At 45.3% G+C, this 14294-nt stretch overlaps 1 protein-coding gene across 2 annotated transcripts in view; it reads right to left on the reverse strand.

The window, feature by feature from the left end:
- Window positions 1–4195: 4195 nt before the first annotated feature.
- Window positions 4196–14294, reverse strand: part of LOC122929259 (chromaffin granule amine transporter-like) — a 325489-nt gene continuing 315390 nt past the window's right edge. For both annotated transcript variants that reach the window (XM_044282775.1, XM_044282776.1), the window contains one exon: window positions 4196–4426. In XM_044282775.1, the coding sequence (XP_044138710.1) occupies window positions 4379–4426 (48 nt within the window). In that variant the 3' untranslated portion in view covers window positions 4196–4378. The remainder of the gene's footprint in view (window positions 4427–14294) is intronic.

Consider the following 14294-nt stretch of genomic DNA (forward strand, 5'->3'; position numbering starts at 1 on the left):
CGCAACTTTTTCTTTTTTTTGTGAAAATTCCTCTGCCAGCACCCGCAAAAGCAGAATGCATCATTTCTCGAAGCAAGGCCTGGAAGTGCTGCATTCTGACAGCCCTCTGTGATGGTGGTAACATTTCCACCTTTTTTTGTTTGTACTGGGGGTCTAAGTATGTTGCCACCCCAGCACTGGTCCTTGTCCTTTATGTTTATTATACGGGGGTCCCTCTTAAAACACTGGAGCATGAAGGCCCCTATTTGCACTAAACTGGAAGCGGTGGAGTTGCCTGGCTCCTGCTCATCATCCAGAATAATGTCGGCCTAACACAAGACGTCCTGGATGCCGGGGTATTTGGCAACGAATTGCTGCATGACTTAGTTCAGGATGTGTGCCATGCACAGCACGTGTGTCATTTTGCCCTGTTTCAGCGCACTCAGCAGATTGGCACCATTGTTGCACACCACTTTACCAACTGTTAAATTGAGCGGGTTTAACCACTGATCGGCCTGTGACCGCAAAGCTGAAAGGAGTGCAGGACTGGTGTGGCTGTTGTCTTCCAGGCACAACAGGCACAGCACAGCCTGGCACGTTGAATAGGTTCTGGGGAGCTTGGGGGGTCTAGCAGAAAAGACGGTAGCAGCGGAAAAGGAGGAGATGGAGGATGGAGTAAGAGGAGGAGAAGAAGAGGCAGGCCTGCATGCAATCCGTGGCGGTAACACCAAATCTACACCGGTGCCACGTGTTGCATGCTTGACGGCCGTCATAAGGGTTAATCAGTGGGCAGCAAAAGTTATGTACCTTCCCTGCTCGTGTTTGCTAGACCACGTGTCTTTGATCAGATGTATCTTGGCGCCGACGCTGTGTGCCAGAGATACATTCACTTGCTGCTGAACGTGGCCATATAGCTCTGGGATGCCCTTCTGGGAGAAATATTTCCTTCCGGGGACCTTCCATTGCTGTATTTCAATGGCCACAAATTTTCTAAAGGCCATTGGACCTTTTTTTTCACCGTGCCAGTGGTTGTTCATGCGCGACACATGCAGACTTCTGGGGCCATTTGATGAGATCACCAGACTGGTCAGTCAGGGCGCCATCAGTGACATCGTAGCTTACGCCTTCTTTCTGGAGCGTGCATTGCGTCGTGCCATTGATCAAGCCGTCGAGGAGCAGGTAGATGAGGAAGTCGCAATGCTGGATAAATTCCCTGGGGGGACTGCTCCGTCTGAGACAAGTCAACAGGAGTCTGAAGAGGAGTCAGAGGAGGATGGTGTCGGGCAGAGGAGGAGCAAGAAGAGCATGCTTTAAACTTTTCTGGAATCCCTGGTGTTGTCCGTGGCTGGGGGGAGGAGACCGAGAACAACATTATCCTGGATGATGAGCAGGAGCCAGACCACTCTACAGCTTCCAGTTTAGTGCAAATGGGGGTTTTCATGCTCCAGTGTTTGAAGAGGGACACACGTACAAAAAGCATAAAGGGCAAGGACCAGTACTGAGTGGCAACATACTTAGACCCTCGGTACAAACACAAAATGGCGGACATGTAAACAGCATTACAGAAGGCTGTCAGAATGCAACACTTCCAGCCCTTGTTTCGAGAATTGCTGCATTCTGATTTTGTGGGCACTTGTAGAGGAATTTCCACTCAAAGAGAAACAGCTGGGGGTACCAATCCTTTCGTGCATAAAAGAAGAGGGCGGTTTGAAGATGTGTTGGTAACTTCGGATTTGAGATCATTCTTGCAGCCAACCCATCGACAGCCGTCCTCCGGATCCAGCCTCAGGGAACGTCTAGAGTAACAAGTGTCCGACTACATCGGGTTAACAGCCGATGTGGACGCTTTGAGCAGCGATGAACCCATAGACTACTGGGTGTGCAGGCTTGACCTGTGGCCAGAGCTGGCACAATTTGCCATGGAACTGTGGGCTTGCCCTTCACCCAGTGTCCTGTCTGAAAGGACGTTCAGAGCAGCAGGGGAGATCGTTACCGATAAGTGCACCTGTGTAGCGCACTACATTGTGGACTACTTCACATTTCTAAAAATGAATGAGGCATGGATCTCAGAGGAATTTAACACCTGTTACAACCACGTTTAATTCAATTTCCTCATGCCAGCCCACAAATATCTGCCACCACACAGAACAAATAATGTTCCCTGTCTTAGTTAAATACATCGGAATAAAAGGTCTTTTCTGTCTGTTGAATGCCTAATGTTTTGGGCCTCGGAGGAATTCAACACGTGTGACGACCACGTATATCAACTATTATCATTAGGGTTTTTTTCAAGAGGGGGGATTTCATTAGCCATGTTTTTAATCCAATTTTATATTTTTAGTTTTTTTAAACATATGTATTTGACCTGTATTTGTACTGGCGATCAGTAAAATTGATATTAATTGACCGTCTAATAGACCTCTAGCCACATACTTACTTGTTCTTTTATGTACGCTGAATGCATCATTTTTCTGGCCTATAGTACACTGGCCTGCTGTAAAATTGATATCTAATGACCGTGTAATCTACTTCCAAACACATACTTACTTGTTCTTTTATGTACGCTGAATGCATATTTTTTGGGGCCTGTAGTACATTGGCCTGCTGTAAAATTGATATCCAATCACCGTGTAATCTACCTCCAAACACATACTTACTTGTTCTTTTATGTACGCTGAATGCATAATTTTGGGGATCTGTAGTCCACTGGCCTGCTGTAAAATTGATATCCAATGAGTGTGTAACTACCTCCAGCCACATACTTACTTGTTCTTTTCTTTACGGTGAATGAATCATTTTTGGGGCCTCGGAGGAATTCAACACCAGTGACGACGTGTTATTGAATTTCAACTATTATCATTAGGGTTTTTTTTTTCCTTTGACCTGTATTTGTACCGGCCTGCACTAAAATTGATATCCATTGACTGTGTAATATACCTCCTGCTACAAAATCACTTGATCTTTTCTGTCTGGTGAATGCCTAATGTTTGGGGCCTGTAGTCCAGTGGTCTACAGTAAAAATTTTATCCATTGACCGCATAATGTACCTCGAGCCACATAATCAGAATTTCTTTTATGTCAGGTGAATGCCTAATTTTTAAGGCCCATACTCCCGTGGCCTAAAATAAAAAAATTCTAGGCTCCAACAGGTCACATTTCAGAGAATTTTGCTTTATGATGCATAAAAATGTTCCCCGATTACAATAAATATTTTTTTGTTGGAATTTTTGTCATTGATCCCCCTCTTGTATGTCACTGTCCATGTTGTGGGACTATTTGTGCACTTCTACTAAGTATTTGGTGGCTGCAATAATGACCTGAAGGTTTTTCAGGTTTGCCTGCCATTAAATTGAATGGGGCCCACCGCGAACTTGTGGTTTGCAAACATTTGATCGCGTTCGCGAACCGTCCCGGCCAATGTTCGTCCATCACTACTATTAATCTCAGGGAATTCATTCCTCTGTACAAAACTTACTATAGCACTATATGATGATCTAAGAAAATATTCAGTAGAACCAACCATAGTCAACAGTTCTTTAGAATAAACACTGTAAAACTCATTAATTTGCTCCATGGTCATCCACTTTCATTAGCACCTCTTTCTAGACAACAACCTTAAGTTATTAGGAAGCTGCAACCTGAATTCATAGAAATCATTTGAGTCTAAATTTGGATTTTCAAATTACATAATACAAGCACATTTTTGCATCTGTATTATAACTGCAATACCCACACATTAGGGATAACCAAACCCTATCACATCTAAGTTTGGTTCAACTGACCCAGAGAAGTTCCTTGTGTTGTGCCTTTAAAACAGATGCTAAAATGCACCCGTCTAATTGGGCAAGTGGAAAGTGACCATAAGAATCTTAAGATAACAAGTGAGATGGCATTACATAATATCTCAACATCTGTGCAAAATAAAAAATGTATTCACTTCACCAATAACCACAAAAAACATGTGAGACAGTATTTTAATAATGGCAAAAAAAAAATATAATTCTAAATATTACACATGGTGTTGGATATTGACTATGGTATGATTATATATTCTGTTTCTGTTCAACCTCTGAAGCACCTCTGTATAATAGGCCCTACCGTACCTCTGTATACCTCCAATTACAAAAATTATTTATTCTAAAATCAACGCACAGTTTGTGTGTGGTATTGTGACTTAGCCAGTTTAACCAAAGTAGCCATATTTTTGTATTCCTGAACAAGGTCTGGGTATAAGGTGCTCTTTGGCTGATGCAGTCCAAGATTCTCAAAAATAGGGGCAAGGTCGGAAGGCTCCTGCATATGACATATTTCAGTGAGGAATCTTCATAGTCCTGTTATTGGGGGTGCTGATGTCTTTATCACTACCGTGGTCACTGTAGATCGCTGGATCTGGGGTGGTTCACTGGCCTATGTAGGTTTCCATAGGACATTTTTGACTTATGATAGCCTGAAAACAAAAGATAAATGATGTTACTAAAGAGGCAGGCTGGGTGCTGCTATATTCACCCTGGATAGAGGTGGGCCCCATTCCTTGTACTAATGGGTTGGGGGTGAGAATGTGGTAGTTGTGGTGGGATTGACTATCTTATGTACACAGGGTGTCATGATTCTCAATGATAGATAATGTGACCCATCCATTGTTTTCATGAGCGATAAGCCACTGTCAGAGGGTCTGACAGCGAATTACTCTGCTCACTCCATTGAGAATGCATGCATGCTCTACTAAACCAGGAGTGCATGTGTATGTTGGAGTCGGGAGGAGTAACTGGTGGCTAAGTGAGCTTTTGGATGACAACTACCATATAGAAGGCATGTGACCAGATTTAGAGCACCATTTTCATAGTTGCCAACATTTGAAAGTGCTTTCTACCTAGTGACACTGCAACCGACTGTTGTAGATTGCCAAAGGTGTGGCTTGTAGAGGGTATGGTTCTCCAGGGTGTTGCATATGGGAATACACCATTTTTTTCCAGAATTTTTGCCACACAAATGATAAATTGCGAAAAAATCTAAAGGTCTGGGTGCTACCTCCGGCACATTCCAATTCATCAGGCAGGTTTACCAGTGATTAGAAAGTAATGATCGGAAACGTTGTGTAAATCCAAATCAAGTTTGTGCAAAATCCTGTGTGTAGTTTATCAATTTCTATAAAAGGCAGATGAGAGCAGCTACTGCTGTCGTGTCAGGGTGTGATGCAGATATCCGTCCATCCACCACACAGGGCCAGCCTTTGGTTAGCTGGTGCTCTGTGCAGGATTTCTTTACAACCCACCATGTCCTGCATAACCAATACAAATGGAAGAAAATTAAAGGAGCCATAAAACCCACCTTATCAATCAATAAAAAAAATCTACCCATTTTCTATTTTTTCATCTACAGATGTACAGTCAGGTCCATAAACATTGGAACATTGACATAATTCTAACATTTATGGCTCTATACACCACCACAATGGATTTGAAAAGAAAAAAACAAGATGTGCTTTAACTGCAGACTGTCAGCTTTAATTTGAGGGTATTTACATCCAAATCAGGTAAACGGTGTAGGAATTACAACAGTTTGCATAAGTGCCTCACACTTGTTAAGTGACCAAAGGTAATGGGACAACTGACTTCTCAGTTGTTCCATGGCCAGGTGTGTGTTATTCCCTCATTATCTCAATTACAATGAGAAGATAAAAGGTCCAGAGTTCATTTCAGGTATGCTATTTGCATTTGGAATCTGTTGCTGTCAACTCTCAAGACGAGATCCAAAGAGCTGTAACTATCAGTGAAGCAAGCCATCATTAGGCTGAAAAAAAAAAAAAAACATCTGAGAAATAGCAAAAACATTAGGCGTGGCCAAAACAACTGTTTGGAACATTCTTAAAAAGAAGGAACACACCGGTGACCAAAAGACCCTAAAGACCACGGAAAACAACTGTGGTGGATGACCAAATAATTATTTCCCTGGTGAAGAAAACACCCTGCACAACAGTTGGCCAGATCAAGAACACTTTTCAGGAGGTAGGTGTATGTGTGTCAAAGTCAACCATCAAGAGAAGACTTCACCAGAGTGAATACAGAGGGTTCACCACAAGATGTAAACCATTGGTGAGCCTCAAAAACAGGAAGGCCAGATTAGAGTTTGCCAAACATCTATAAAAGCCTTTACAGTTCTGGAACAACATCCTATGGAAAGATGAGACCAAGATTAACTTGTACCAGAGTGATGGGAAGAGAAGAGTATGGAGAAGGAAAGGAACTGCTCATGATCCTAGGTATATCACCTCATCAGTGAAGCATGGTGGTGGTAGTGTCATGGCGTGGGCATGTATGGCTGCCAATGGAACTGGTTCTTTTCTATTTAATGATGATGTGACTGCTGACAAAAGCAGCATGATGAATTCTGAAGTGTTTCGGGCAATATTATCTGCTCATATTCAGCCTAATGTTTCAGAACTCATTGGACGGCACTTCACAGTGCAGATGGACAATGACCCAAAGCATACTGCAAAAGCAACCAAAGAGTTTTTTAAGGGAAATGCAATGGCCAAGTCAATCACCTGACCTGAATCCGATTGAGCATGCATTTCACTTGCTGAAGACAAAACTGAAGGGAAAATGCCCCAAGAACAAGCAGGAACTGAAGACAGTTGCAGTAGAGGTCTGGCAGAGCATCACCAGGAATGAAACCCAGCATCTGCGTTCCAGACTTCAGGCTGTAATTGACTGCAAAGGATTTGCAACCAAGTATTAAAAAGTGAAAGTTTGATTTATGATTATTATTATGTCCCATTACTTTTCGTCACTTAACAAGTTTGCACATATGCAAACTGTGGAAATTCCTACACCGTTCACCTGATTTGAATGTAAATACCCTCAAATTAAAGCTGCCAATCTGCATCTTGTTTGTTTCATTTCAAAAACCATTGTGGTGGTGTATAGAGCCAAAAATTTAAGAATTGTGTCGATGTCCCAATATTTATGGAACTGACTGTATGTGTGTCCATGGCAACACATTACAAACAAGTCCAACAGTGTCTAATCCTGCAGTTGTAGTCTCTTCCCCCAGTTTCCTACTTCTTTCTATCAATTTCAAATGGTCTATCCTCTTCATGATCATCTAAGGATCTTTTTTCTCCTCCTCAGGGTCACCTACTGGTAATCTACAACAGTTCCCCCCAAATTGTTGCTTCTTCTCTTTTTAGACCAAGATCATATTATCATCCCCCCTTCCCCACCAGGTATTATCTCCCACCTAGATACATAACTTAAAGCTCCAAGGCCCTAATTACCCCTACACCCCCCTATAACTACTCTCCTGATCCCACCTTTGAAATATCATTCCTCAGCCACAATACTTTCTTCTCAGGTATTATGTCCTTCTCTTTCCCCAAGGTACTGTATCACCTCCCCCCTCCACATCTCTCCTTCCTCTCCTTACACCCAAGGTGTCATATATCCTTCCTATCCCCCATTAACTATATTTCCAACTCCTCCCTCTCTGGATATTATTTTCACCTCTCTCTTCACTTACTCTGTAGTACTTACTGTACCTCGCTCTCAGCTCCTGTGCTATGTCCTGTGTGTGCACTGAACTTTGAGAAGCATCATAAAAATCAGCTGACTGCAAAGCCAAGTTAACATATTGTATCATGGCCACATAGCATTTTTTGCTGTATTTTCGAACCAAAAATAGTTTTAGCCATTGTCTTCCGTAATTGCAGCATCCACTGTGTTTAGCCACAATTAAAAAAAAAACTGTAACATTAAAATCTCCCGAGGCCGTCATGTGGGTGTAAACTTGGACTTAGTACTTTAGCACAAGCAGCACTTACAATGCAGTCATGCAGTTCATTTATAAGGGTCGGTGGGGCAGTGGTGGCAGGTAGAGATGAGCGAATTTTTGAAAAATGTGATTCGCCGGTTTGCCAAATTTTTCGGAAAAAAATTATGTTCGCGAATTTCCTGGCTGCAGAGAGCCTTTTTAGTGGTGTAGAACACTGTGCCTTGCAGTAACACGCATAGGGAGTCATCTTTGGTAGTGAAATAATACTGTGAGTCCGTATGACATGCAGATGACAAGAGTCACTCTTAGAATCATTGCATACCTCACTTATTTGGGCAGTCACGGGGCTAAAACTGACCAAATAACTCAAGAATGAACTCAGTCTTATAGGTCGATGCTAGCGCCAAGAAGAAGAAGCGCACTCCTTTTACACCATCGCCAGCTGATTCCACAAAGATGTCTACAGAACCTGTTCTATTAAACGCGTATACAAGTAGAGCCCCTCGGACAGAGTGGACAGAGTGGAGAGGGTGTCAGCAGTAAGTTTGTGTTGATGTCACTGATTAATTTGCCCTTCCTCTGATCCGTCAAAACAAAACAATTACAAAGTGTGGAGGTGGCGGCAGCAGCAGCATTATGAGGTTACCACAGAGTGGCAAGGTGACATAGTGTGGAGATGGCAGCATCAGCAGCATCAGCATACCACACAGTGGCAAGGTGACATAGTAAGGAAATGGAAGCATCAGGATGCCACAGAGTGGCAAGGTGACATAGTGTGGAGGTGGCAGTAGCAGCAGCATCAGGATACCACAGAGTGGCAAGGTGACATAGTGTGGAGATGGTGGCAGCAGCATCAGGAGACCACAGAGTGGCAAGGTGACATAGTGTGGAGATGGCAGCAACAGCATCAGGATACCACAGAGTGGCAAGGTGACATAGTGTGGAGATGGCAGTAGCAGCAACAGCATCAGGATACCACAAAGTGAGTGTGGAGATGGCATTAGCAGCAGTATCAGGAGACCACAGAGTGGCAAGGTGACATAGTGTGCAGATGGCAGCAGCAGCATCTGGATACCACACAGTGGCAAGGTTACATAGTGTGGAGATGGCAGCATCAGGAGACCACAGAGTGGCAAGGTGACATAGTGTGGAGATGTCAGCAGCAGCATCAGGATACCACACAGTGGCAAGGTTACATAGTGTGGAGATGGCAGCAGCAGGATACCACAGAGTGGCAAGGTAAAATAGTGTGGATAAGGCAGCAGCAGCAGGAGGATACCACAGAGTCACAAGGTGGCATAGAGTGGAGATGGCAGTAGCAGCAGCATCTTCAGGATACCACACAGTGGCAAGGTGAAATAGTGTGGAGATGGCAGCAGCAGCTGCATCAGGAGACCACAAAGTGACCCGGTGACAGAGTGGGGCGGTGGGTGGCAATCCCAGTACCCACTGACGAAGGTGGATGAAAGAAGGAGCACTTGGCATCAAATGTGTGCATCAGGCGGGTGGCAGCATCGGAGTAGTAGCTGAGGCAGGTAGCCAGACAAAACTGGTCTCGTTTATCAAACTGTTGGTGTGGCACCATGGATGATCTAGTCTGATGCATCAGGAATTGTTGGTTGAAAATCCTGTCTGATCCACGCCTGATTCATCTAGACAAAGGTCAGTCTCTCTGCATTTTGGGTGGACAGGCGAGTTCTCCTTGGGGTAACTATGGCCCCTGCCACACTAAACACCTGCTCTGATGCCACACTAGTGGCCGGGCAGGGCAGATTTTCCAGGGCAAACTCTGGTGGTTGCAGCCACATATCCCGTTTGGCTGCCCAGTAGTCCAGCGGATCTTCAATGTGGGTTGGCAGGGTGCTGTCCAAATTGCCACCACCTGCTGGTTCAGGTCCTGCTCCAGGTCTACCTGCTGCTGGTAACTAGTTTCTTCACTATGTGGGTGAAGAAAGCTACTCATCAGCGACTGTAGACTAAGGCTGCTGCTGATGGAGCTGTTACTGCTCCTGCCACCCCACCCCTCCCCACCAGCCATGGTAGTGGAATGTTGTGAATGCAGAGGGCCCCCCCCCCGGTCAGAAGAGAATTGATGATAGCACAGATAGGCAGCGACCAACTGAATACAAAGGGTGTCTCTGTAGTAGTTCAGTTTGTCCTCCCTCTCAGTGGGTGTAAAAAAGGCCCCCATTCTGGACCGGTAGCGAGGGCCCAACAAGTTGAAGAGCAAAGAGTCATCCCTCTGCCGAATAGTGACAATTCGTCTGTCACTATGCAAGCAAATGAGCATGCATTGGGCCATTTGTGCAAGTGACTCGGAGGGACTCCCTGCCTCCATCTCCACTGCATACTTCCATGGTGTGTCTGGGTCATCTGTCTCCTCTTCCTCATCGCCCTGTAGCTCCTCTGGCTGCTCTGGCTCCTCCTCTCCTGTCAACTGAGTAGAAAAACCACCCATGTCGCTACATATTGCCTGTGCTCCAATGACCTCCTCCCCATCCTCCTGTGCCCCTGCCAGTTCAGTCCCCATGGGGTTCATGTGGCCGTGAGATCTAGGCACCAGGTCTCCAGTCCCCTGACTAGCCAGTGTTACCACCATCTATTCCAGAACATTAAGAAGTGGAATGACGTTGTTCATCCTGTAGTCCTGGCGACTGAAAAATAGCGTGACATCCTCAATAGGCCAGAGCAAATGGCAGGTAACACGCATTAGCTGCTACTGGCTAACATCAAAGTTACACAGGGGAGTACTCCTATCTGCTTGAATCATCAAGAATTTGTTAAAGGCCTTTCTTTATTCGTATAGTCGGTCCAACAAATGGAGTGTGGAATTCCAACAGGTGGAAACGTTGCATATCAGCCTATGTTGGGGGATGCTGTTATACTGCTGCAGCTCAAGGAGGATGTGCTTTGTGTTGTATGAGTCACTGAAGTGCATGCAAAGTTTCCTGTGCATTTTTAGGATGGGTGGAAGACTTCAGGAACCGCTTGACAACCAGATTGAACACGTGTGCCATCCAGGGCACATAGCTCAGCCCTCCTTGACACAGCACCGACACAATGTTCTTCACGTTGGCGGTTCACATTGTTCCGATTTTGAGTTGTTGGGGAGAAAGCCAGGATTCGATTTCTTGACGAAGGACACGGAGCAGTGTGACTCCGTTCACCCAGAGAAACAAGTTGCAGAATAGCATGATACGGTCGTGCCCTGCACATGTGGTATGCTGGAGGGGTACTGTGCAGTGGAGGCTGAGGACATGGTGGAGGATGAGGAGGCAGAGGCGGACATTGTTGCAGGACCAACGGCGTGACAACGTGGAGACGGAAGCGGCTTGACCTTGCCAAGTTTCTGGTGTGGCTGTGCAGGAACCACATTCACCTAGTGGGCCATAAAGGACATGTACTGTCCCGGACAGTAGTTACAGCTCCACATGTAGGCACTGCTGTGCACTTTGGTAGACACCGACAGGCTCAAGGACCGGCCCACCGTCTTCTGTTCTAAATATTTGTGCAGGGCTGGTACTGCCTTTTTGGCAAAGAAATGACGGCTTGGGACTCTCCACCTCGGCTCGGCACAAGCCATCAGTTCTCTGAAAGGTGCAGAGTCCACCACTTGGAAAGAGAGGGACTGCAGCACCAGCAACTTGTACAGGAGCACGTTCAGCTTCTGCACGGTTGAATGCGCGCACGCATACTGCTGTCTTTTGGCAATCGCTTCGGTGATCGATTGCTAAAGGAATGACTGACAAGGAGTAGGAGGAGGAGGAGGAGCAGGAGCATCTGGACCAGCAGAAGATGGGAATAACAGCTTTCTTCGGCTGAGGTGGTGGAACCTTGACTGGCTGAAACCGGGTGCATGCCACTGGGTGATGCAGCTGTTGCTGCGGCAGGCTGGACACCACATGGGAGCCACGGTTCTCCCAGGCCAATGTATGGCACCGCTGCATATGTTGACGCAGGGCCGCAGTGCGCCAACATTGGCACTCTGTCCACGTTCACCTTCTGCTCACATATACTACATATGGCCACGTTCACCTTCTCCAGCGGCTTAACAAAAAACTGCCACACCGCCGAGTAGGTGATTTTCCCCCCAACAGTACGCACTGACTGACTGCTACTGCCGCTGCCTCCATGAACCCCTGCACCACTACTTCCCGGGTAGGTAGGCTGCTGCAAAGATGGTGGTCTACACTGGGCAAGTTTGGCTACCGACCTCCCACTGCTGTCACCCTGCTGACTCCTGGCCACCCTATCGACTTGCTGGATTCTCTTCTCCTGATGATTGTGAAGCCCCTTCTGCACCTGGCTCCCAAGTGCAATCAGCTTCATTATCATTGAGTACTGCTGGCACATCACTGATGTCCTCCTCAATGGTCTCTGGGTCAGAAGCCTGACCACTCGCAACACCACCTCCCACTCCACTCTCCTCATTACTACTTGCCCGCCTAGTGGAAGAAGCGACGGATGTCTACTCCACATCTTGGCTGGCCAGTAGCTGCTGACTGTCCTCTAGTAGCTCGTCCTCGCTGAAATGTCGAGCCAAGCCCACAGCATATAATACTTCTGTGTGAGGGAACAGAAAAGGACAGAGGCAGGTTGAGGACAGGTAAGGGCACAGGGCCTGATCCCGGGCCATGCCAACTAAGAGATGTAGAAGTAAGAACGCCGGACCATAGAAGCCAAGCATATGGACAACAAGGGGCGCATTTTCCCAACCATTTGATGAACAAAATTCAATTTTATGATGACACTTTTCGGGGTTCCATGGACCCCTTTATCAAGTCTGGAATAAAGTCAGCTGAGTAGCTGACATGGCCGCTGATCGCCTGTGGAGGACAGTGACTTTGGCCTTCACTGTGGTTGCTCCCAATTTGGTGCAACCTAAATAGGTGAGCATTCTGCGGATTTAATGTTTACTAGACATACTCACCCTATGAGCGCCTTTCTCTCCTTATTGCCACTATTAACTATGGCTTGTGTCTGACGAACCCACCGACTATTGGCTGGGGTGTCTGATGTCACTTGGGATGAAATGGATGAACGAGTTAACCAATCAAGAACCGCTGGGTTGCTGGTCAAGACACGACCGCTAGATGGTACCGGGAGCTCAGGCCTCCTCCTGCCACGCCCCTTTACTCTGCTGCGACTTCTGCCTGCGCTAGAAACATTTATGCCTCTGCCACTCCTCTGTGCATGGCCTGGCACTTCTCTGTCTGACATACTTTTACCTGAACTAAATAAAATAAAAGCAAATTAAAACACCCCTAAAAGTGTTTTGTTTTTGTACTGAAATAGGCCACTAAACACTTTTAGCAGAAATAACTGCACCAGTGAAGTGCATATATATTTTTCTTTCTGTACTGAAATAAGCCAGTAAATGCTTTTGCCACAAATAACTGCATCAGTGAAGTGTGTATATTTGTTTCTTTCTGTACTGAAATAAGCTACTAAATGCTTTAAACACGTATAACTGCAGAAGTGAACTGAGAATATATTTTTCTTTTTGTACTGAAATAGGCCACTAAATGCTTTCAGCAGAAATGAACGAACCCGTGAAGTCCCTATATATTTTTCCTTCTGTACTGAAATAGGCCACTAAACGCTTTTGCCACAAATAACTGCACCAGTGAAGTGCATATATTTTTTTTCTTTCTGCACGCTTTCAACATATATAACTGCAGAAGTGAACTGAGAATATAATTTTATTTTTCCACAAATAAAAGCCACTAAAGGCTTTTCAACATAGCACTTGCACCCCAAGAATAAATTGCTGGAATGACAGGGCTGTATAATGGCTTTTTGGATCGCCAAATAATCTTTCCCTGCACTTGTAAATCACTTTTCTAGCACTGTCCCTAGCGCCTTCTGACGTCTCTCCCTGCACTAAGATGCTGTAAATTAATTCCTCCCTATCCTTTCCCTGCACTTATAAATCATTTTCAGTTTCTTTGTTCGCAATTAGGTTTTTCCTATTGCTGTCCCTAGCGCCTTCTCACATTTGTCCCTGCACTCAGAATGCTGGAAAATGGCAGAATCAAAAATGGCTGCGGCATTTATAGGGCTGTGACATCACAGGGCTGGCTGGCTGCTGATTGACTGCATGCATGCATGTTAATCTGGGTGATCCCGCCTTCCCAGAGTTCCTGTTCTCAGTCCTCACACGTGTAGCTGCCATTTTAGGAAAAATTGCGATTCGTTACCCCGAAACGCGAGTAAATTCGCATTCGTTGCCATATATATTCAAAAAATCATTTTCCCATGAGCACAGGCATGAGGAAAAAAAAAACAGTTACTCACTTCCCTTTACCTAGTTACTTACTTCCCTTTATTCTGTAAAGAATATTTAAAGAATAATGCAGAAACTCAAAATACACACCTTATCTGCAGATTAACATTATCATACACACCACAACTGTAACAGAAATTCCTTGTACACACCTCAGCTGTAGTAGAACAACATAATACACTCTTCAGCTGCTGCAGAACCTCATAATACATGTCAGATGCTCTATAACACTGTTTCTCAACCTGCGGTATGTGTATGT

The sequence above is a fragment of the Bufo gargarizans genome, chromosome 2, assembly GCF_014858855.1.
Source record: "Bufo gargarizans isolate SCDJY-AF-19 chromosome 2, ASM1485885v1, whole genome shotgun sequence".
In the NCBI taxonomy this organism is placed as follows: domain Eukaryota; kingdom Metazoa; phylum Chordata; class Amphibia; order Anura; family Bufonidae; genus Bufo; species Bufo gargarizans.